Source organism: Pantherophis guttatus, chromosome 3, assembly GCF_059756535.1.
Source record: "Pantherophis guttatus breed Tessera chromosome 3, ASM5975653v1, whole genome shotgun sequence".
NCBI classification, from domain to species: domain Eukaryota; kingdom Metazoa; phylum Chordata; class Lepidosauria; order Squamata; family Colubridae; genus Pantherophis; species Pantherophis guttatus.
In genome coordinates, this window is record NC_142065.1 from 182,984,185 (window position 1) to 183,007,877 (window position 23,693).

Below are 23,693 nucleotides of genomic sequence, written 5' to 3' on the forward strand. Positions count from 1 at the left end.
TGTCCTACTGTCACCATTTATTTGTATTTGTTTCCTTTGTTCATGTCCATGTTCATATTTATACCTGCTATTTTGTACATGTTTGACGAACTAATAAACAAACAAACAAATAAAACATTTGAGGTGTCAGAGGTGGGCACCCAAGAAAGGCCAACAATTCATATGAAGGAAGTGATGCTGACCTTGGTTAGTTATTTGTTTTCACCTCTTTCCAACTCGCTAACTCTAGCTTCTAGTCAAAGAAAAAGAAGTGAAAAAGAGCAAACTGCAATTTAGAGAAAGAGTCACAAGAGTTACCATTGCCTTTGATTCATTGGCTGTCTCTTTGGTAGGCAAGTAAACACAGTAGTAATCTCACTAGATGGGGGAAGCTATTCCCAGCCTGAAAGCCTGGAGAGATACCAGATGTATTAATAGTTGTTAGAAATAAATACCTCCGTTTCAACATATTTTATCTAATTTCACATTGGATTTTTAAAAAATAATCTGTAAAATAATAGCTCATCACCAGAGGGCGACATAGGACCATGAAGCAAAGAGAAGTAGTAGCTCTAAAAGCAAATGGGGAAAATAGAGTTATGATTTGGTTGAATCATACCTGGGATGCAGAACTTTTATTTTTTTAATTTATTTATAGCATGCCTTTATTATTTTATATATAACTCAAGATGGCAAACATATCTAATTGAACTTTTTAACATTAATTTGCCATCTGCTCCTACAAGTGAATAACCCTTTAGCATGCTCAACTCTTACACATGTAAGGCGAACGTAATGAATACAGTAGAAATCTTTAGTGATGTTTTATCATCCAGCAAGGACTAACCCTGCTGATTCTGCTGCTGTAGAAATTCCTCCTTTAATGGTACAACTAGGTCATCTTAGATTCTGCTTTCATTTATTTATTCCTGTATTTATTTGATTTCTGTAGCTGCCCAGCTCAACCAGTGACTCTACTCTGGGCAGCAGCTATAGAATGGTAAAGTGAGGAGGGCATGTTCCTTTGGATATGAACATATATTACTTAGGAGGAAGCACTATTTTCTGGTATAAAAACCAAACATGTTTTAAGTAAAAACAAAAAACAAAAAACAACCTAGCATCTACAATATAATTTGTTAAAATTAGTTTAAATTTTCAATATTTGCTGGTATCCCAGCACTGTTATTAGTAACTACCTGGGTTACAAGCAGAGGTGGGTTTCAGCAGGTTCTGACCAGTTCAGGAGAACCAGTAGTGGAAATTTTGAGTAGTTCAGAGAACCGGTAGTAAAAATTCTGATTGGCCCCATCTATTCTCTGCCTCCCAAGTCCCAGCTGATCCGGAAGAAATGGGGATTTTGCAGTAATCTTCCCCTGGAGTGGGGTGGTAATGGAGATTTTACAGTATCCTTTCCCTGCCATGCCCACCAAGCCACATCCACCAAGCTATGCCACACCCACCAAGCCATACCCACAGAACCGGTAGTAAAAAATGTTGAAACCCACTACTGGTTACAAGGTCCAGGATTAAAGTTCAAGAACACTAAAATCATAAATTCTAAATGTTCTAAGTGGTCTTCAAGATTAAAACACTTTTAAAAATCTGGTGCACCAAATTTAATCTGTAATCCAAAATATTTGGAGGATATCAAGGTGGGTTGGCAGAAAACACCCAGGCTTTGTAGCTGCAGTTAAATAGAACTTGTTTGAAAAACAGATTTGTATTTTCATGTATGATGTGCTTGTTCATGAACTGCACATCTCAGATTTACATAAATCCAAGCAAGAGAGAGAGAAATTAATCCCCATAGTGTTTTTTATCAACACGAGTTATAATAATAAAATCTTCCAGGTCTAATTGTGTTTTACTTTTCACTTCTCTTCCTTTTACTCATGTGAATTAAGGAGGTGTCTGCTGAGCCACTTGCGCTAACCTGCTTTTTGTTTGGGACTTAAACCATGTTTTCCCTTTGTTCTTTTGATAACGTGTTGGAAGAAATATCCTTCTGGGTTCAGTTCCAAGTGGGGAGAAAGACACTGGAAACACAGTGGCTGTTTGGAAAGATGGTTTTTAATGATGGACAGGATCACATGCCTTGATGATGTTGCGTGAAGAAGAAAAAAAGGGGAGAGATGCTGAGAGTGCCCTGGTTTTATGCCCTCTCTGGGTCCCACCTTAGATCTTCCTGTTCCTGTGTAAGAAATGCACTCTGATTGGTGATCAGACTCCCAAGGGGCGGGGATCTTAGCTAACTTTGTAAGCTGTCTGTCTCCCAGGCTTGGTTGAGCCTTGCTGGTTGATGTAATCTTCCCAGGTGTCATGTGGTGAGATGGGTAGAAGGCTAATACTATCATATCCTGAGGGCCATGTCTTAATCCCATCACCCTGGACCTGAAGGGGGTAGATCTTTGTTATGTTGACTGGCTCAGGCCTTAATGGCCCACTGACAAAGGTGGGGGGCTGAGTTTCTGCCTCCCTTTTAGGAGAAATATTCTGGCCACTTAATATTTCCTAAAATATTTCATTTTTCTAGGAGAGGGTGGGTGCTAACTTCCTACAAACGGATCTGAGCTACTTCAGTCAAGATCATCTTCCTTACTCTGTACAGAAAGTACTGCCTGTGCCCTCAGCTCTTTTGCCTTTACCTTCCTACTCAATATCTAATAATCCCCTGCAGTATCTTGAAGGCTGTTTCTAACTGTCATTTGTTCTTAAATGAATCAGTTATATAACAAATAACTATTGGCTGCCTTGAAGTGTCTCCATCACATCTCAAATGTCTTTCCTAGAGAGGCATTGTACTTCTCTTGATAGGCTCTCTATCTCATCTATTGCTTCTTCAGTCCTTCTCAGGAGGCAAACAATTTGTTGTTTCCTTCTCTGAAGGACACCATTTCCAAAGATCAATATTAGAATACAATTTATTTAAAGTTTTCTGACCTTCCTTTTTCTTCAGAATGCCCAAGTCAACTAACAAAAAGGGTACCTTAAGTTTGGATGTTACGTTACATTAAAGAACAAAAGAGGTTTGGTTTTTTTTAAAAAAAAGAAAGACACAAATTAAAAACAGTGTAAATATAGAAAAAAACATAATTTCAGAATGATAATGAAAAGTTTTCTTTCATGACTCAAGAAACTGTACATATCGTGGAATTCTGATGTCTCTGTAGAAGGGACTAAGTAACGTATTTTAATCATTCAGTCCTTGCTCTATTACGATTGGCCCAGAGGACTGGGCTATGCAACAAACCATAATTATATGCAGTTCAATAAAGAAGTCTTTAGTGCTACCACCCTGTTTAACCTTCTTTTCTTGTTTCCTAATCAACCAGTTCAAAAGCAAGCATGCATTATCTGAATGATAAAATTGCTCTTACAATTCAGCATAAAGCACCAGCAACATTCTTATAAAAGAACTGATGGGGAACAAAATAAACCTGCCATTTATAGCACTCCTTAGAGACCATGATTACAATAAAACACAGTGTTCCAGCTCATTAAATGTTGTGTGCTAAGTGGACTTCAGTGTATGCTTCCTGAGCTACCTAGCGGCGGTCTGCTATGCTTATATATTGTTTTTTCCCATACCACTTTGGAAAACAGTCTCTTCTTTAGATGTTTTCTTATAAGACAAGTGAAAAAATAGAAGTGGAGAAGTTTCTGGAAGTGGATTAACAATTTATACTCACTTCCAATGTGAATCACTTCAAAAAGGTTGAAAAAAATGTTTGGAAAAATTGGTTTCCTATGTCAATTTGTTGTCAAATTCAGTTAGATCAGTGGTGGGTTGCTACCGGTTCATCCCAGATTGGGCAAACCGGTAGCAGCGGTGGCAGGAGGCTCCGCCCACTCACCCGGACGCTTCTGCGCATGCACAGAATCATCACGCATGAGCGGGTGCGAGCTCACGCCCACGAGCAAGCCAGTAGTGATGGGTTTTGAAACCCACCGCTCAGGGATGGATTCTACTTATCTTTACTACCAGTTCACAATGGGATCATGCGGGCTTGCTTCGCTCACATGTGCACCTTGCTTCTGCGCATGCGCATATCGCCGATGATGACATCCGAGGCAGTGGGCAGGGCCTCCCACCAGTTTTACTACCGGTTCTTGCGAACCAGTCTGAACCAGGGGCAACCCACCACTGCCACCCCTGAGTTAGACCATATATTTAGGATGGGATGCATCCATTCAAAGGAGAAGAAATCTGTTCTAGATAGCTAGTCCTGCAATGCTTCCCTTCTGCTCTTCATACTATTTTTTTTTTTTTATTGAATTTGTATACTGCCCTACTCCCGAAGGACTCAGGGCAGTGAACAGCCATAGAATAAAAACATATAAATACAAAATTTAAAATAGAATAAAACGAATTAAATAATTTGGCTGAACAAATTTAAAACCCCAAAAATTTAAAACCAAATTTAAAATTTCCATTTAAAATTTGACGATATTAATATTAATATTTGACGATATGATGTTAGACCTGGGTTACAAATAGGTTCGTTCCCAACATGGAAGATCTTGTCTTCCCCAAGAAGATGATCTCTATTCAGGAAACATGCCAACCAGAAAAATATTATGATTTTGAGCTTCAAATCTTTCTGCCCTATGATTCTAAGTACGCCTATAGTTGTCCTGGTTTGTTCTTACCCCAAGTATCTAGATCAACGTATTGTGAACCAAGGGTTTCATTTTACCTATGATGGCATGCATTCCCAAAAGAAATTCCCCAAAAGAAAAAAAAAATCAAGATCACAACTCAATTTGCATTCAGTCTATTTAAACCGAAGTGTAATTAGAGTAAAATGTAATTAATAATAATTTCCTCTTGTTTTGGACTCAAGCTATGTTTTGCTCCTCATTACTTCGTGAACAGATTTTTGTTCTCTTTACTCTCTGCATAATGGCAAGTTGTAGAATTCGCAAAGGTTCTAACCAAATTATGTCAGCAAATTTAGAAAATATGGCTAATAGATTGGAAGAGGTCAATCTAAGAGCCGAGGTGACGCAATGAGTTAGAGTGCAGTACTGCAGGCTATTTCAGCTGACTGCTAGTTGCAGTTCGGCAGTTCAAATCTCACCGGCTCAAGGTTGACTCAGGCTTCCATCCTTCCGAGGTGGGTAAAATGAGGACCCAGATTGCTGGGGGCAATATGCTGACTCTGTTAACCGCTTAGAGAGGCCTGTAAAAGCATTATGAAGCGGTATATAAGTCTACGTGCTCGTGCTATTGCTATTGCTATTGCTATATAACAATACCAAAGAAAAGGGACAATTGAGAATGTGCAAACTACCATACAACCTCTACAATCTCACATACTTTAAAAAATAATAGTTAGGAAGAGCCAAAAAAGATTATAGCCCTACATGGAAATGGATATTCATAATGTTCTCAGAAAAGGCTGAGAAACAGGCCATATTATTGGTGTTTCACACGACTAACCAAGAAAGCCAAAAATAATATCAAAAAGAAGTCTATACTGACTATAGAAAGGTCTTTGATTGTGCCAAGTGGTAGAATGTGCTTAGGAAAATTCCTGAAACATGGTTGTTCTCGGGATAAACCTACTCACAGGTAAAAAAGGCAAGGGATATTACAAAAGAAATTAGTTTCAGGTTGACAAAGGAATTAGACAAGGCTATATACTCTTTCCTTATTTATTCAGACTACATGCTGAATATATATATATATATATATATATATATATATATATATATATATATATATATACACACACACACACACACACACACACATATATATATATATATTGAGGAAGCAGAACTGGAAGAAGATAACAGTGGTTTTAAAATTGGAGGATGAAATATCAACAAACCATGTTATGCTGATGACATTAATCTGATAGCTAACAATGCATATGATATGTAAGCCTTGATGTGAACATCAAGGACCACAGTGAAAAAAAACTGGATTAAATATAAAGAAGACCAAAGATAACAAAGATAAACAAAGATAATAACCAGCCTTAAGAGTAACAATGATGGTGCTGAAGCAATGACTAATTTCTGCCTTTTAAAAATCAACTATCAACAGTAAAGATACAAGCAATCAAGGAATATGCTGCAAGTTACTACTTTTGTAAAACAGAAACGAAGGGCTTAGGAAAAAAATATTAATATATTTTAATGTATACCTACCAGAATTGTGTGGGCAATGGTTTTCTCTTGTGGCAGCAAAAGTTGGACTTTAAAGAAGCAAGATAAAAATATCATTGGTGTTCTTGAACTTTGATGTTGGAGAATACTCCTGAGAGTATCAGAAAAAAAGAATATCCAAGAAAAAGGTTATTTCAAAGCTAGATAGATGGATTTAATTATAGTAGCAATGGATGCACCATTGGAAGATCAGAAGTATCAAAAGTATCAAAGTTTTACATTACCCACACTGAAGGAATAGTTAGTGAAGATGATGGAACTTGCTGAGAGTGCTAATCTGATTTCTTTGATTAGAAAAGAGAGAACATCTACATTTGTTGCTGGCTACAAACCTCTTAAGAACTTTTTGCATAAAACAGAAAAAGTACACTTATGAATTAGGTTTTGATGATTAGACAGGATAGATTATATAAAGAAGAATATTATGTTGTGAACCTAAAGAGATAAAGTTATAATTGTACTTAGTTACTTCTTTATATCTTTTTTCCTATTTTCCTATTTCTGTTTTTCTTTTCTCTTTTATTGTACTTTTAGCTTTCTCTTTGATTTCTTTCTTTCTTTCTTTTTTCTTACTTTATATCAGTTTTTTCCCTTGTAAAATACTGGTAAGGAAAATTAGTTACCTTTATCCACCCTCTAGCAGTAAAGGGTGTTTTCAAAAGCTTTCTTCAGAGTGTATCTTATGGCACTAAGTGTTAATAGAAGTGTCTAAATAAGCAGACAGAATCCATGAGTTACTCTGTATATTTAGCAAGCATTACTTGACTCATAAGAGAAGTAGGATCGACAGTTTAAAGAAAGAAACAAGCAAACAAAATTTTAGTGACCTTAGCAGAGCAGGATTAAGAACACTTCTTGTTCCAATTATAATTATCAGGGCTTTATTTTAAAAAGCAAACAAGGCTTTAAAAAACAAACATTCTTCCTGATCTTGGGGCAACATGCTGTAATGTAGACAGATGAGGTAGATAGTTAGGATATATTTGGATTGCAAAGATCCAAATGGCCATGAGATGTCAGCAAAAAGAGAATTGTCTACATCTCTTTGCTATCATTTTTATGATCTTCTACCCCAGTGTTTCTTAACTTCAGCATCTTTAAGATATATGGACTTCAACTCCCAGAATATCTTCATGTTGTCAATATTGTGAAACATTCTTCTTCACATTTGCAGTCCAAATATGGTAGCCCTACTTTAGGACTGACCCTAAATGGACCTACCATATTTTTTAACAATTTAAGAAGAAATCAACCCTGTGGTTGCTCTTTGCTAAAATCTCTTGACATCATTACTCTAACTCTAGACTGAATTTAAGATATCCTGTGAAGTTAATAAGGCAAGAAGTAATGGATAACAAGAGTTGGTTGGTGCCACCTATTATTAGAAAAATAAAAATATATAAAAGTAGATATTTCTTCACCTTGAATTGATATCCTGAACAGATAAATATCTGTAGAGATTCTCAGTCATCCAGGTCATGGTTGTCCCAAAAATGCTTTTTTTCAGAAGGCAACTGGACTTTCATGTTTTTTCTTTTGAAGGTGTTTCACTTCTCATCTAAGAAGCTTCTTCAGCTCTAACAGGATAGTGGGCAATGGAAGGATCCTGTCAGAGCTGAAGAAGCTTCTTGGATGAGAAGTGAAAAGAAAAAGAAAAAACATGAAAGTTCAGTTACCTTCTGAAAAAAAGCACCTTTGGGACATCCTGAACACATGGGCATACTTATTGGCCATTGCCCTCTTCTGGGTTGTTGTGGTGTTGTTTTTTTACTTCTCAGCATAGCCTTCAGACCTGATATTTGTTCGTGTTCTCCTTTCAAATTAGCAATCAGTTCTAACTTAGTACCTCTTTTTTCAAAATCAGTAAGGCTCAAAGGTGATATTATTTACTGTGAGGGGAAAAAAGAAAAAAAGAAAAAGAAAAACCCACAATACAACTTCCATCCCCAACTGAACTATTGTACCAATAAGAAGTAGTCACTTTATGAATCGTGGTGTTTGAGATCTTTTTTAACTGTGATAAAATAACCCGTTTGTTGCTCTAAGCAATCTGCTCATCAGAAATGTATTTCTTTTATAAGAAGATTTTTTGGGGGACCGAAATGGACTTAATGCTGATAGAGAGGAATGTGAAAGAAAAGAAAAAGAAGTGCTACCATTTAGCATTGTCTGTTTTAAAGACCACCAAATGTCACATTATGCTGGGCTACTTCAGCATTGAAATTTATATGTGAATAACGCAAATAATCATGCCAGTAATGGAGTAATAGTTTATTTTTCTCTGCAGCCTGAGTTATTCTTTAAAACTACACTATACATATTCTTAAATATGTGTAAGCCACATAGACAAAATTGCACAATAGCCAATTCTTGTGAAACTGAGCACAAATATTTTATGTCATTCTTTGGGTGAAAAATCCTGCTTTGCAAAACAAACATTTTAGAATCCATTCTTTTTCCATGCTGAACTATTGTTCCTAAAGGCTATTGTTTCTAAAAATGGACATCATGTATTTAATTGGTGGGAACTGACCATAAAATTCTGTATACAGATTTTTACCTTGTCCAACCAACGTGTTTTTCCAAGAATGTGAAGGGAGTAGACCTGATCTAGGTTATGGGTTAATGGGTAACTAGGAGAAAAATATCCTTTACCACAACTACTTTAATGTTCAATATAATAAGAGCCCGATATCCGGTAGTAATTCAGGAATGAAGAACAAAATTCTAAGCTATGTGTTTGGTGAAACCTATCCTTACAACATGTTTAAACAAGAAGAAAAGAATACTTTGACATAGGATGCAGGAAGAAAATGAAATGAATTAAATAAACATTTGGCCTTTGTATCTTTCAGGGCATTGCACTCTGTAACTGTGACACTTTTTACTTTCACGGAATGCTTAATAGCAACCACCAAGGTATGAACTGGGAAAGCAGGACAATGAAAAAAAGGCAGGTATAGCTCATAAGAACAGCATTTGCCATGCAATCTGTCTCTACGTCTCCAATTTAAACCACTAACAAAGCTGAAACAATCCTGTAGCATGTGGGTCTTTGAAGAACAACAACAACAACAAATGTCTAGATGAACATTTCAGTGTATGTTAGTTCAACATACAACAGCAGCAATGGCTTCAAACCTTGACTTGAATAAAAGCTTGGTTCATATTTGCACCATATAAGGACTTCCCAAGGAATAAGATATTATATGTATGAGATAGGAAATTATCTATATGGCATATGATATTTACAAATGTCCAAGGATTTCATTCGACATCATTTTTTTAGGGCATAAAGCTGGTGAAGTACATCGTCCAACAAGTGGATGGGGTTAAAGGTCTTCTCTTAATTTGTTTCGGCTATTTTATTATATTAGTTTTCATATCTTTATTATCTAATAATAGTGGAAAATTGTACAGTCAGTTTCAGGAGTTATATAATAGAGAGCTCTGATGGTCTAGAACCGTGATGGTGAACCTATGGCACACGTGCCACTGGTGGCACACAGAGCCATATTGGTGGGCACGCGAGCGTTGCCCTAGCTCAGCTCCAGCATGCATGCATGCACTGGCCAGCTGATTTTCGAGCCCTTTGGGCCCACCAGAAGTCGGCAAATGGGCTGTTTCCGGTCTCCGGAGGGCCTCTGTGGGGGGTGGGAAGGCTATTTTCGCCGTCCCCAGCCTCCTAGAAAGCCTCTGGAGCCTGGGGAGGGCGAAAAACAGGCCTACTGGGTCAACTGTGCCATTACATGCCAAAAGCGGGAGGAGCACGGGGGGTTGCACATACACGTGGGGGAGAGGGTGCATAGAATTATGGGTGTGGGCATGCATGCTCGCAACCACGCCGCACTCCCCCTGCTTTTGGCATGCGATGGCCATCACTGGTCTAGAAAGTGTCATGAGGCTAGAAGTAACCTTTAGATTTCAGATTGATAACTGCTGTTCTTGGGAATATCATCTTATCAAAGATTGATAAAGTTATATTGACTCACTTCACAATCTGGTATCTCACAGATGAACTGGGATTACAACTGCCAGAAATCCCAACCAACTGGAAATATACTGTAGGTTCCAGTCCCAAAGGTGCTTTTCCAAAAAATAACTGGACTTCTTTGGTTTTTTTCCTTTGAAAATGTTTCACTTCTCATCCAAGAAGCTTCTCAGTTCCAGTTCCTTTGAAATGTTCCTTCAAATGCTTCAAAGGGGAAAAAAGTCCAGTTGCCTTTTGGAAAAGAACATTTGGGACAGTCAGTTGGGAGGGCTAGCAATGATTCTATTGTCTATATCTGTGATGGCAAACCTATGGCACGCGTGCCAGAGGTGGCACACAGTACCCTCTCTGTGGGCATGTGAGCCGTCGCCCCAGTTCAGTTCTGCCACGCATGCGTGTGTGCCTCCCACTGGCCAGCTGGTTTTCGGGTCTCTTGCCACGCATGTGGGGAGGGGCAGGTGGGGGGCGGTGCGCATTGCATTTTTGGGGTTTGGGGACACTTTGGGCACTCGGTCTGGAAAAGGTTAGCCATCACTGGTCTATATCAAGTAGAATAATGGAATGGGTGGGGAAAGGAAATAAAAATGTATGCGTGTACTGTATGTGTGTCTCAACTGGTGTGGAAATTAAAGGCCAAAGTGGTCCCAGTCCTGGTAAAAAATACTTGGGGCTGTAACTCCTAAAATGGAAGATGGCTCCAACAGGAATCCAGGAATAACATCAGAATTCTGTATTCAGGAGAGTGCAGTTCTAGGAAGGAGGCAGGGTGGGAGAGGGAGAGGGGGGAGAGGGGTGGAGCTTTTTCCAGAGATTTTTCCACAGATACTCGATGGTATATTTTCATTGCAGACTATTTCATTTAAATGGTATATAAGATTTAAACATGCAAACTCATTTTGCATAGGAAACTATTAATGATGATGAGAATGTCACCAATTACAACCCCCAATGCTTGTAGCACAGCCACTATTTTGGATCTGAAAAAAACTTACAAGTAACACATGGATTCTCATTCATCCTTTTTTACATTTTCTTGTGAAACAGTCATGATCAAGATATCCCACTGCTTTAATATTCACAATTCCCAAACATTGTTTTGGAATTTTCTGCTATAGATATTAAAATAGTGTTTGTTTCTGTACATACCTAACTACAATATATAAGCTATGTAATACTCATTATTGAATTTAATTTTAGGTGGAAGAAGCTAGAACTTCTCCAGATAAATGATTTTTTGCTTACTCTTGTCCATGATTATTGTCCATTGGGTGGGGAATGGTTATTTTTCTTGCTGCAGTAATTCACATGTTTCATAGAGTGTTATTCTGACTACATACACTTCCCAACAGAACGGAAGGACCATTTGAATAAGGACTATTCAGGACTAGTAGAGGATTTCCTCTTGTTGTTGATAGCTTCCTTTAAAACGATGATGCAATAATGCCTAAAGAAAATTCAAAGGGAGAATCTACAGACAGTAAGGCATCAATATGAGGCGAGGGACATTGTTTAACTTAACTGCTGTTTTCCTTGCAAAGTAATACAGGGAACAGCTATTTTTAAACTGTTTAAAGAATGCTTGGTACATTTGCAATTTCCCTCAGCTTTGCTGTATATGTCCTATGTCCATGAACTAATGCACCATAGATATAGAGTGTCTGCCTCCGATAATAAATATATATTTGCATTTACTGTGCAGGACTTTTAAAATGCAAATTGCATCTGAGAGATGTACATTAGATAATTAATTGAAATACAGTTATGTAGAGGAAGAATGTCATCCTTTTCTTCCACAGTAGCATTTACTTTCAATACAGATCTTGTTCAGTTGTGGATAAGGAAGCAGAGCCTCTTCAGTAAGTCCCTTTCCCTATTTTGTAGACTGGTTTCTTGAAGGACATTCCTCAAACTGAGGTATTATGGTTCAGCAAAAACTTGATACTACAGAAATAGTTCTAAATAGTTTATTGTTAGGTAAATCAAATAGTAGGTAAATCAAGTAGTAGGTAAATCAAGTCTCTCTTTTTATTGTTGGATATGTTTTGTATAATTTTTATGCTTTGAGTTCACCTGTGGTAAAGGTAGACAATATTTTTAAAAAACATAAAGAACAGCAGATAGAAAATTATTGCTAGTGCCAAGTTTGTAAGAAGTAACAGAAAAGGGCAAATGAAATGCACAACTTTCTGTCATTAAATTCATGTTTCTACCTACTATTTATCATATTATTTTCAGAGGTGAATTCCTTAATTCTTTAACCTATCAGGAATGTACTTTCAAGCGGAGTGACTTAAAAAAATAACCTGTTGCAGGTAGTTTAACAACCACAATTGGGACTGGCAAGTGGGTTATTAAGCAAACTGATCACTAAGTAAAATTGCAACTGTGCTTATGGCCTTACTTCAGCTTTGCTTTGCTTTGCTTTACAGACCTGCGAAGATTGTAAATGTAAGGATTGGTTGTAAAGTGTTTTTTCATCACTATTATAACTGCAAATGGTCACTAAATGAGGCAGTTGCTAAATGAGGGCTACCTGTACAGTACTGCCTTTCACATGTCATCTTCCCTAGTGGTTTAAAACTAGACCAAAATCAATGAGACTTAAGTTACTCAGAGAAGTAGTCAAATTACTCCCGAATCAGTCTTACAAATTTCAACCAACTTTTAAGACTGGATTTAAATATCATTCTCAGCCATTATTTAACAATGCCCTACTAAGCAAAACAGAAATGTATCTGCATTGGGTTATTTTACCCAAACAATAACTAATCTTCATTAATACCCATACTTCACAGTTCTTGTCTTCAATCACTTACATCTTCTGTCCATTCATTTGTCCTCAGGAGCTCTTCCATTTGTATAAAAAATATAAGAAACATAAAACAAGAAAGTTTAGTTGCCTCCTGAAAAAGCACCTTTGGGACAATCATGACCTGGATGACTGAAAATCTCTACAGACTTTTAACTGTACCATTTTGGATGAACACCCTTTGAATGGTGTGGGAGTCGGAATGGATTTCCAGAGAAAAATTGCAGACTACAGGAACCAGGAGCACTACTCAGGGGACCCTGAGGATACAGATAAACCTCCAATTGCTTCAACAACCCTCTAAAACAGGGGTGTCAAACTCGATTTCATTGAGGGCTGCATCAGGGTTTTGTTTGACTTCGGGGGCTCGGGGGATGTGGCCAGCTTGACATCACTCATGTCAGGGACGCCTGTGTTGGCCCAAGGGCTCTACCAGTGAAAACAGAGCTGGGAAGGGCAGCATGTGGCCCTCCCAAGCTTCGTTTTCACTGGCAGAGGCACCATGGGCTAGTCCTTCGCTATTTCCAGGGCAGCCCCACGGGCCAGATCTAAGGGCCCCACGGGCCGGATCCGGCCCACGGGCCTTGAGTTTGACACCCCTGCTCTAAAAGGATGTTAATGACCAGCTGTCTGCAAGGAATATAAATCCTTCCATTCCCCACTATGCTGTCAGAGCTGAAGAAGCTTCTTGGATGAGAAGTTAAACATCTTCAAAGAAAAATCAAGGAAGTCCAGTTGGCTACTGAAAAAGCACCTTTGGGACAACTATAACCTGGATGATTGGGAATCTCTACAGACTTTTAGGGAACATAAACGTTGGAACGGAACAGTGTCTTAATTTATATCTTACATAACACAAATAACTTGCTATAGTACTAATTATTTATTAAATCTGGAATATGTGCATAGTATCATTTTACTGTGCCCTACTGTCAGAATTCAATAGTAGTTTTTTTTCTCTTAAAACAATTTGGAATGAATCCAAATTTTTAGATGCTCTGCTTCTACATAAAGCAATTTTCTTAAACAAGATTTACTATTATAAAATACATTAAGGTTAGGGAAATCTCAGCAAATGGATTGTTTTCCATTTAGAATCCAATTTCTCCACCAGGATCCTAAGGTTATTGCTTTCTCAGTCTCCTTAATTCACCCTGTGTGAACTTGTGAGGAAGCTATTCTCTTAATTGATAAAGGAAGAATGGCCAGATGTTTAGGATGTGAATCTTTCACAAGTTCATAATGTACCATTATATCGCCAGCATTTTTGCAGAGCCAGACCACAGGAATAAGTTAATTGATGAGAAGTAGTGATGGCTGATTCAAACACGTAAACAGGATTGCTTTGAGGGGAAGTTGAGAGGTTATAACTTTTATTTCCTTTAAAAGCTATTTTAAAGCTGAGATGATACCTTTCATGTATTCCCTGCCTCAAAATGGTGGAACACTATGTTGCTAGTTTTCAGCACGTAACAGCCCTCACAGAATTCTTGTTGTGGCACTAGTACATCACCTTGAGCTCCTGTACAAAAGGCAGAATATAAATTTAAATATAAAATATAGTGGCTTAGAATCTTCAGATACTACTGGGGACCTAATACTGGAACAATGAATTGTCCAGGAATCTTTCTTTATTACACCAGTGCCAGCAGTAACAAGATAGATGATAAGATAGAGAGGCAGATGATAGATGGAGATGATAGCTGGACGGATGGATGGATGATAGGAATAGATAATAGTGATGATGCAGATAGATAATAGTTTCAATACAAGATTATCCTTACTCATTAGTGTGAGGTCTGTTAGTGTTTTGTTGTTTTTCTTTAATTATAGATAGGCCTTGCTTATCAACTTCCTTGTGCAGTTACAATGGTGCTGAAAAAATAAGTTTGTGACCAATGTGCACACTTCCAACCTTCACAATCTCAATCTTTCTCCCTCCCTCCCTCCCTCCCTCTCTTTCAGCATTAGTCAGTTAGCATGAATTCCCCTGTGCCTGGCCCGATCTTTTTTATCCCCTTGCAGAGCACAGAGATTGCTTTTAAACAAGCAATCCCTTTAAACCAATGGTGCCCAACCTTTTCAGCTCTGTGGACTGGCCAGCAGAAGCGGTGGGAGGGGAAGAGGGGATGGTTCTGTGCACGCAAAGCTCCATTTGTGCAAATGGAGGGTGTGCGCACCCACTTGCACAAATGAAATTTTTCATGAGTGCTCGTGCACGCCCGACTCTTATACAAACTAGGGGTTGGAGACCCCTGCTTTAAACAATCTCTCCTGTGCCTGACCTGTTTGTTTCATCTCAATTCCCATAGCAGAGAGCATGTGGAGGAAAGGATTACAAGAGAGTAAGTATGCAGGAACACTATGGTGGATACACATGGAAAGATATGACTTAGCGCTGGCTGTTTGCTACCATGCTTCTGGTTCCCAGAAGTGAGCACAACCAGTACCAGCTCCATGTGTAGGGCTCCATGTGTAGGGCTCACTATGTCCCCCTTATTCTCTTGTGATCCCTTTATTCCAATGAATGTTAATACAGACATTAATTCCATTCATTTCTAATTATGGATGAGTATTCCAAGTCCCTATCCTGGAAAGGAAACAACTTCAGAACTCCATTTACACTTTTTAACTCAAATCTCTTTAACCGTAGCAGCTCAAAATTTTGCATGACTGCCTTGCCTATTGCAATACTCCTTGCACACAAATATTTTATTTAACCAAGCTCCCAATACCACAAGGTTGAACTCATCTGATTTAGAGTTTACATTATTTAATATGCAATCTATAAAAAAAGAAATTGTTATTGTAGGGAACTCACATTAAATACACATCTTAACCAAACAATTAAAACATTGGTGTATAAACAATCAAATAGCTTTAAAAATGGTTCACGATACATATTTTCTTTGTAAGCTCTGGTAAAGTAAGGGCACAAAATGCAATAGAAAATAACGCACAAAGTATTAAATGTTTAAAGCAACCCCAAACAGTAATTACAGTAATGGTATAACAAGTTGAAAAGTTTTTTTTTCTTGTTTAATTAAATAAACGTCCCATCAACTTGTTTGTTCTTATTCTTTTATTTAGGCACAACACAAGTACAAAAGTATTCAAGTCCAACTGGGTGAAACTCTGTTGAGCATCTTTAAGGAACAGAATAGATTCTTATAAAACCAGCCCAAAATATATACAACAGTCCTTTCCAAACTGAGGAAATCAGTACCCTCAGTTTTATTTTGTTTAACTCCTTTCCAAAGTTTAGTGAATACATTTCGCATAGAAAAAAAGTATCTGCGGTATAGAGTAACCATTTTTGTTGATGGTATTAATGCTCATCTGCTTTGTGGATCCCATAGTAAAATTCTCAAATTCTATTATGCAAAAGCTTTGGTTATGTGAAAAAGATAAATTATACAGCTTTAAACAAATAATCTCTTTTAAATTATTCACAGTATTCATTTTGCTTGTACTTTTAAATGAATATATATCACATTTTCCTGTATAGTTTTTGTTATGGGCTGAAATTTTCAAATTCAAGATGTTATGGAGCACCAACTGTATAAATAACCAGAAACTATAAACATGGGAAGTCCTGAAACACTGCCGAATAAAGCTTCAGTTCTGAATTACTGAGAGATTAAGGAAAGCTTTAAACTTTCTCAAAACTTGCTAATTATACCTTATGCCATATCCTATCTTTTCCAGGAATGACTAAATTTCCATGGGTGCTCTCAAACTTTTTTGTTCTGTAATTTACAATTGGTGGTATCCAACTTCCTCTGATCACCAGCAGAACTAACTTATCAGTGGAAATCCTTATTTTTTTCTTATATTCTTTCCAAGGGAGATCAATTGCATGTTGAAGAGAACCCAACATGATAGTATCCTTGCATAGTTCCCATTGTTAAATCCGAGACTGTATATGATGTACTGTAACACAGATATTATGTTTTATTTTTACACTAGTGAGACAGGAGCCAAGTAACTGAGTTCTCATCTGTTCATCATACCATCTTGGTTTTAGGAGTCATAAGTAGGACTTCAAGGTATGAGAAACAAAAGGAACAGGAAAAAGTTACTGGAATGACCTCATGTCCTGCTTTATCAACATGTTAAAAATAATCATATGGAGTAAGATGCTACCTAAATTATTCACACTTAACTGACGAAGTGGTCATCTCTTAACCATTAAATTGCTGGGCTGAATCTAGCAATGTTAATTGCAGTATCTCATTAAGATATTTTCATACATAAATGGGAAATAGGACTTAGGTAATGCAGCACCAGCAAGTCTCTTTCTCAAAAACCCAGAATGAAAAAAAAACCTTTAATGTTAGAAACATTCTATTTATAAAAATTAGGAAAACAACTGTGATGGCTTCAAATTAAATTAGTGATCTTAATTCCAACTGAGATCGCTGAATAAAAGGCACACCAAATACAATGGAAAATAAATTATTTGAAGTTAGGCAGCAAATCTGATTCATTTAATGGCCTTAACTACAGAAGCAGAAAATGGGAAGAGAATAAAAACTTCAATCTATAAACTTTTTGTGACCCTTGCAATAGTTTGTTCCCATGAAAAGTAGAATAATTCAGCACAAAAAAGCCCAAAGCATGGGTTATACTGAGAAATAAAACAAGCCAACAATACATGTATTTTGGAATCAGTACAGTGGTTTCATCTGATTTGTCAATGGTTTTGTTCGGAAATATAGAAGTTAGAACGTGACTAACAAAATATTTTGTTTTAAAAACATCTCAGAACTACTATCAAACAATGCAGAGCAACAGGTGTGTTGAAGTCCTGACACAGAAAAATAATATATAATATAGACAGAAATCCTAGTTGCTTTAAACCAGTGTTTTCAGACAAATGGGATCATTTGAAAACATGACTAACATCATACAGTAGTCAGCGTAATTCATTAAAATTAATATCTATTATAATTCAAAGATATAGATAAGCCTCTGCATTCAGTCTGCCCTAATAAATGATGAGGAAGGGAAAAAGAGAAACTCTTTTTGTATATATCCTGTTAAAACTGAAACTGTACCTTTTACACCAAACTGTTAAAAGTGTTCAAACTGAAGTTGGAAGCTCCACAGTTCAGATAGATATTTACAGTCCCATACACACATACATAACTCTGGTTCTTAAAAGGCTCCAATCTCAGTCCCCCATGGTCTGTAGGGTTTGCCCAGACTGGCTGACTGTGCTGAGGCAGGTGGGCTGAGAGCATTAGGAGACAATAGGTGGAACGAACCAAAGGAAAAGGGGAATGCAGATAAGGAGGCCATGGAAGAAAGCAAGGGAGGGGAGAGTTTAGAAGCAGAAGTGACCACAGGGAGCACCGGTCCGATGGCGCCGTTAGGGGGCAGTCTCAAGGAAGAGGACTCAGCATGGGGAGGCACATTTCTGCTCTGGTGATGGCCTTCTGAAGAAGCCGCTGCACCATTTGAAGTGGTACGCCCATTCTGAGGCAGCAATAAAGGATGGGAGATGTGAGGGTGATGTCCAAAAGCACCGCCCCAAGGAATCTGTCCAAGACCACTGTGTGAGGTATTGGCTGCTTCCCGCTGAGAGGCATAATTATTCAGGTGAGACACAAGGCGGACACGAAGAGGATCAGAGCTGTCCAGCCCCTCTATAATGCTAAGATAGCGGGCTACTTCAGCCAAGCACTCACGAAAACCTAGGCTCCGGTAGTCCATCGCAAGAGCATGGGCGTCAAAATAGCCTAGAAGAAAGGATTAAAGAGGGGGTCATTAGAAGGGGGTTCCCGTCCATTGGCTGGGTTCACAGCTAACATTGTCCTGTGCTTTTGTTTTAACTACAGATCGATTAATAAGCTGCAATAGCTGGCTTCCCATATTGTATTATGCCCAAACCTTAACACATCACATTCATTTTAGGGCAATGTATGCATAGGATCATTTGTCTCTTGAACAAGTGGTGGGTTGCCCCCGGTTCGGACCGGTTCTATAGAACCAGTAGTAAAACCGATGGGAGGCTCCTCTCACCGACTCTGACGTCATCAGAACACTTCTGCGGATAAGCTTTTGCACATGCTCAGAAGAGCGTGTGTGTACAAGTGAGCGAAGCAAGCAAGCATGCACGGCCCCTTTGCGAACCGGTAGTAAAGGTAGGTAGAACCCACCCCTGCTCTTGAACATTCACTTCATTCAAATAACAATAGCTTTCCCTAAATAAAATACCATTAAAAATCAGAATAAAATTGTAGGAACTACTGCCCATCCAAATAAATGAGTCCGGAAACTGCATCCAGATGTGCTGCATAATAAATATGTTTTAGCAATTATAGCAATTTACATGCTGCACATGCGCCTAGAATATAACAACCATAGGTAAAGATAGAAAAGAAAAATATGCCCCACTTTGAACTATGGATCTCCTCTGTCTCTTCTCTGTATTTCCTACTCTTAACCCCAAACCCAATTTAAATGTCCACAGACACAAACTCATTAGCAGAACAGATCTTAACTTATTATAGAGTTGAGCGGAAGATGATAGTGTTTGATTCCTTTACAGGAATACTGTGAATATTATTGTGATTAAAAAATGGCACATGATCCTTTTTTAAAAAAAAACCATCCTGTAATTTAGTAATTTTTTAATAAGCTACATAACAAAGCTAAGAAAAGAAGTTGTTAGGGCTTAAAATTTTCCAGTTGTGATGATGATATTCAAGGTAGGAATTTAATCTGTATCTTAATGCAGTTCCACGCTTCTGCCAGAAAAAAAAGCCATTGATCCTAATAAATCTTTCGTCCAAGTAAGTGAACCTTGAATGACATGCATTTTTACTATCCATGTTTACTCAGAAATGAGTAAACCCAACATGAGTTCACCCAGCACGCTAACTGTTTAATTAATCATTGTTTGCTGAATTATCCCTATCCCTTGGGTTCACACAACACAAAGGCCATAATCTCTAAGAAGTCACAATATTCAGTTCAATTCCAGCCTCACTCTGATAAAAAGGCCTCAAGTAACTGCAATTTTATCTTCAGAAAATCACAATGAACTGGTTACAGTATTATCACAATATAATTAACAAACATTTATTGTCAGCAAAAAAATGCAATCACTACTTATAATCCACAATCTAAAGCCTCAAATAAATTGGATTACAATTTCCATGCTCTAACCAGTATGGAAATTTTAGTCCTACATTTCTGGATGTTGCCAAATGAGAGACTCTCATCTGAACACTCTGAAGCAACAACTCTGATTTTTAATAAGAGTATTCTCCAGTTAATAGGATGCAAATTACAGCCTATAAATTGCACTACTGTGTACCAGCTTATTACAAGGATGCATCAGTAAACAGTACATTATTGTTAAGAAATTACACCACTTTCTTGTATCCATGCTCTTCTATGATTTGTTACTACAAATCTATTATATCTGTATCCTGCTGGGGGGGATTCCTTTGACCCGTTAAGAAACTTTGACCCGTTAAGGATAAAACTATAGCAGTTATCAGTAGAGATAACTTAAAATATAGGCATCTACAAGCCACAAAAATGACAAAATGTGTATTTGAAACATATATATATATAGTCCCATTTTTTTAAAAAAATGATTTATATGCCACCCTTCTCCAGAGACTCAGGGCGGCTTACAATGCGTTAAGCAATAGCCTTCATACTTTTGTATATTTATACAAAGTCAGCTTATTGCCCCCATAATCTGGGTCCTCATTTCACCTACTTTTGAAAGGATGGAAGGCTGAGTCAACCTTGAGCCTGTTGAGATTTGAACTTGCAGTAATTGCAGGCAGCAGATGTAAGTGGATGTTAATAACAGTGCTTTAGTCTGCTGAGCCACCAGAGCCCATTCTATATAGAGACATACTTTCAATTTAGTGTGTGTGTGTGTGTGTGTGTTTTCTCCTTTCCTACCATCTAATAACCTATTTGTACCAAAGGCACTTTATGTAAATTTATATATATATATATTTATATATGCCTCTTTATATAGAATGGGACTTACAGCCACTGAATAGCATGAATATTTCACTTGTTAACACTGCATATGTTTCTGTTGAGACTCTCATCACATTATGCTAAAGTAGCCCTATTGTACTGTGCAATTCAGTACTAAGTAACCATACTATAAAATGCTCCAATATGGTTTCTTATTTTCAAGTTTCCAACCATTAATGTTCCTTTCAAGGAAGATTCCATTCCGTTTTCATTTTCCACTACTGAAATTTTTGCATTCTCCCCACCCATCAAAGCAGCCTCCATCCTCACCAGCCTCTTTTGGGAGTTCTCCCACCAACCTCTTTCCATACAAAAGGTATTGTACTTCTGAAAAATCTTTTGAGCTCCCACAATCACAATAGTGTTGCTTAAACAATATCAGGGATACCCTTGGGAGAACACAGCTACTTTCTCAGTCTCAGCTTCCAGCTAATCCTGTTGATCTGCAGTTCCTATAATTAACCGCCAAGGCAGCCTTTCAATGCTAATACACACACACACACACACACACACACACATCTTACCTTTCCCTCCTGCTGTGTGCAACATTTTCAGATGATCTACTGTCATCTGCAAGATTTCAGCTTTCTCCAATTTGGCTGAGCCCTAAGAAAGCAAAGACAAATGTCAGTGCAAAGGCAGTTGGGCTCCAGCCAAGCACAAAGAGAACCAGAGAATAAGACTAAATTGCAGCACTGAACTCCCCCAAACATACCTGCTTTTCAAAAGCACTAGGCACCAGCCTCCTTAACTCAGATAGGCTATTGTTGATCCGATCACGGCGACGCTTCTCAATAATCTGAAAGGAAAGGATGTTTTTTTTTCCTCCCAGAAGCAATACTGGGCAGTGTGGGAATTGAGGGGGGAGGAAGTTTTCACATATCAGAGCAATTCATGGGGTGGGGGGAAAACTTACGCCTCTACGTCTTTTTCTTGCCAAGATCTGGGAAGTGGTGTTTGGTGACATTGAACCTGGAGCTGAGCTCAAATTTCTAAAAACAGCAAGAAGGAAGAAGTCAATACAGCTCCAAAACAGAAAATGGGACACAATCCCTATCCCTACGAATTACTACGCCAGACCCACGTGTAGGTGTGCAAAAGGTTGCAGAATAAATGCTAATGTTATTTCCAGGTAACTCTGATGCCCAACACCATCGGTTTCTTCCTGCTTTGAGAGCCAAGATCTGCTTTCCGGTATGTATAACACATACCATATAATCCAGCATGTATTAGTCAGCAGTTAGTCTTGGAAAAAGCTGTTAAAAGCCAGAAAGGCTGCCTCAAGCATGTGCAGAGTGCTCTTTCTTGGCCATCACTTCTCAGTAAAACTGGATGCCCAGGCTGCTCTGTTTCTCACTTTAGATCAGTGTTTCTCAACCTTGGAAGCTTGAAGATGGGCGGACTTCAATTCCCAGAATCCCCCAGCCAGCGCTGCTGGCTGGGGGATTCTGGGAGTTGAAGTCCCCCCATCTTCAAGCTACCAAGGTTGAGAAACACTGCTTTAGATACTAAAGCGTCCCTCGCTTTAGATGTTAAACTTCATTCAGAAATAAATCTTACTCAATCCTGTAGAGTGCCAGCCGGCTTTCTAGTGAGTAGGGGTACCCGATTCGAAACGATTGATTCGGACGTGAGTTTCGCTGGGTTCAAGGCAAGTGGGCATAACTTTAGTTTTACGAGCAGAGCGAGGGAGGCTCTTCCGCATGCCTACATGGGTACACGGTGTTGCCTACCCGGAGCCGGGATGACACGCAAGCACCCACGCCACCCTGGAGCTGATGCCTCGGCGGCGGCAAGTCGAAAACCCAGGGAGCCACCCTGCCTGCCTGCCTGCCTGCCTATCCTACCTACGCGTGCGACCGATTTTTCCCGGCGCCCTCACCCGTTCTCGTCCGCGCTCTCCTTCTCCACTTCGATGGGTTCGTCCAGCTCGCTGTCGGAGGAGCTGTAGTCCGGGTGTGTCCGCTTCATGCTGCCGGACCCTCCAGAAGATACCAGTCCAAAGGGAAAGATTGGGACCGGGGGAAGAGTTCCGCTTCCCGTCCGTGTGAATGAGCGAGTGGGTGGCGGTTCCCTGGTGCCAGCTCAGTGCGCTCCTTGCAGCCGCCACCGCGCTCCCTCCGGCTCCGTCTCCCCCATCCCGTTCCCACGCTTCGCCTCTTACCCGAGGGAGGGGTGGGCAGTCAGAGAGGCGCGCCAGGCGCTCCCGGCCGCTTACGACTTCTGTGTAGCCGTTCGCTCTCCCGCCTCCTCTGATTGGTTAAAGCCTTGCCGGGGCCGGCCAATCCCCGCCGACCCGAAAGGCACTCAGTGACACGCCCTCTCTTACTCCTGATTCCGATTGGCTGACAAGGCTTCGGATTGGCTCCACGGCCGAGTTCGCAGCCCGCCGTTCTTCCTTTCCCCCACCCCCACCCCCGACTCCTTACCCCCCCCCCCACCCGCTCTCTTGTGTACCCGCCGCCTCTCCTTTCTGCAATTGGCTGGGCCGGAGGCCAGTTGGGCGCTTGCAGAGCCACACGCGTGGCTGGGCGGCCGTGGGAAAGTTGCTCTGTACCCGGCTGGCGGCCAAGCGGGGCTGGCGGCGGCGACGGCGCTGAGCGGGGCGTGCATGAGCGGCGGCTGCCGCGTGTGAACCTCCCCTGGGCGCGGGGTGGAGCGGCGATGGCACTCGGGCCGCCGGCTTTGGCTGCCCTGCGCTCTACCACCGGCTTCACA

General features: G+C 39.4%; 1 protein-coding gene across 1 annotated transcript; it reads right to left on the reverse strand.

Moving 5' to 3' along the window:
* Window positions 1–16,026: 16,026 nt before the first annotated feature.
* HEY1 (hes related family bHLH transcription factor with YRPW motif 1) lies at window positions 16,027–23,693 on the reverse strand. The gene is made up of 5 exons (XM_034430015.3): window positions 22,858–23,693; window positions 21,892–21,967; window positions 21,691–21,774; window positions 21,500–21,581; window positions 16,027–18,703 (listed from the first exon to the last, which is right to left on the reverse strand). Exons 1-5 carry the CDS (start codon window positions 22,944–22,946, stop codon window positions 18,120–18,122), a joined length of 915 nt encoding a protein of 304 aa, XP_034285906.1. The 5' UTR covers window positions 22,947–23,693; the 3' UTR covers window positions 16,027–18,119.

Excerpts from the sequence above, each read along its gene's own strand:
- HEY1 (XM_034430015.3), bottom strand. The coding sequence starts at position 22,946 with ATGAAGCGGACACACCCGGACTACAGCTCCTCCGACAGCGAGCTGGAC. Across the intron at positions 21,968-22,857 it reads GAGAGCGCGGACGAGAACGG|AAATTTGAGCTCAGCTCCAG; the intron begins GTGAGGGCGCCG and ends TGCTGTTTTTAG. Across the intron at positions 18,704-21,499 it reads GCACACAGCAGGAGGGAAAG|GCTATTTTGACGCCCATGCT; the intron begins GTAAGATGTGTG and ends CCTTTCTTCTAG.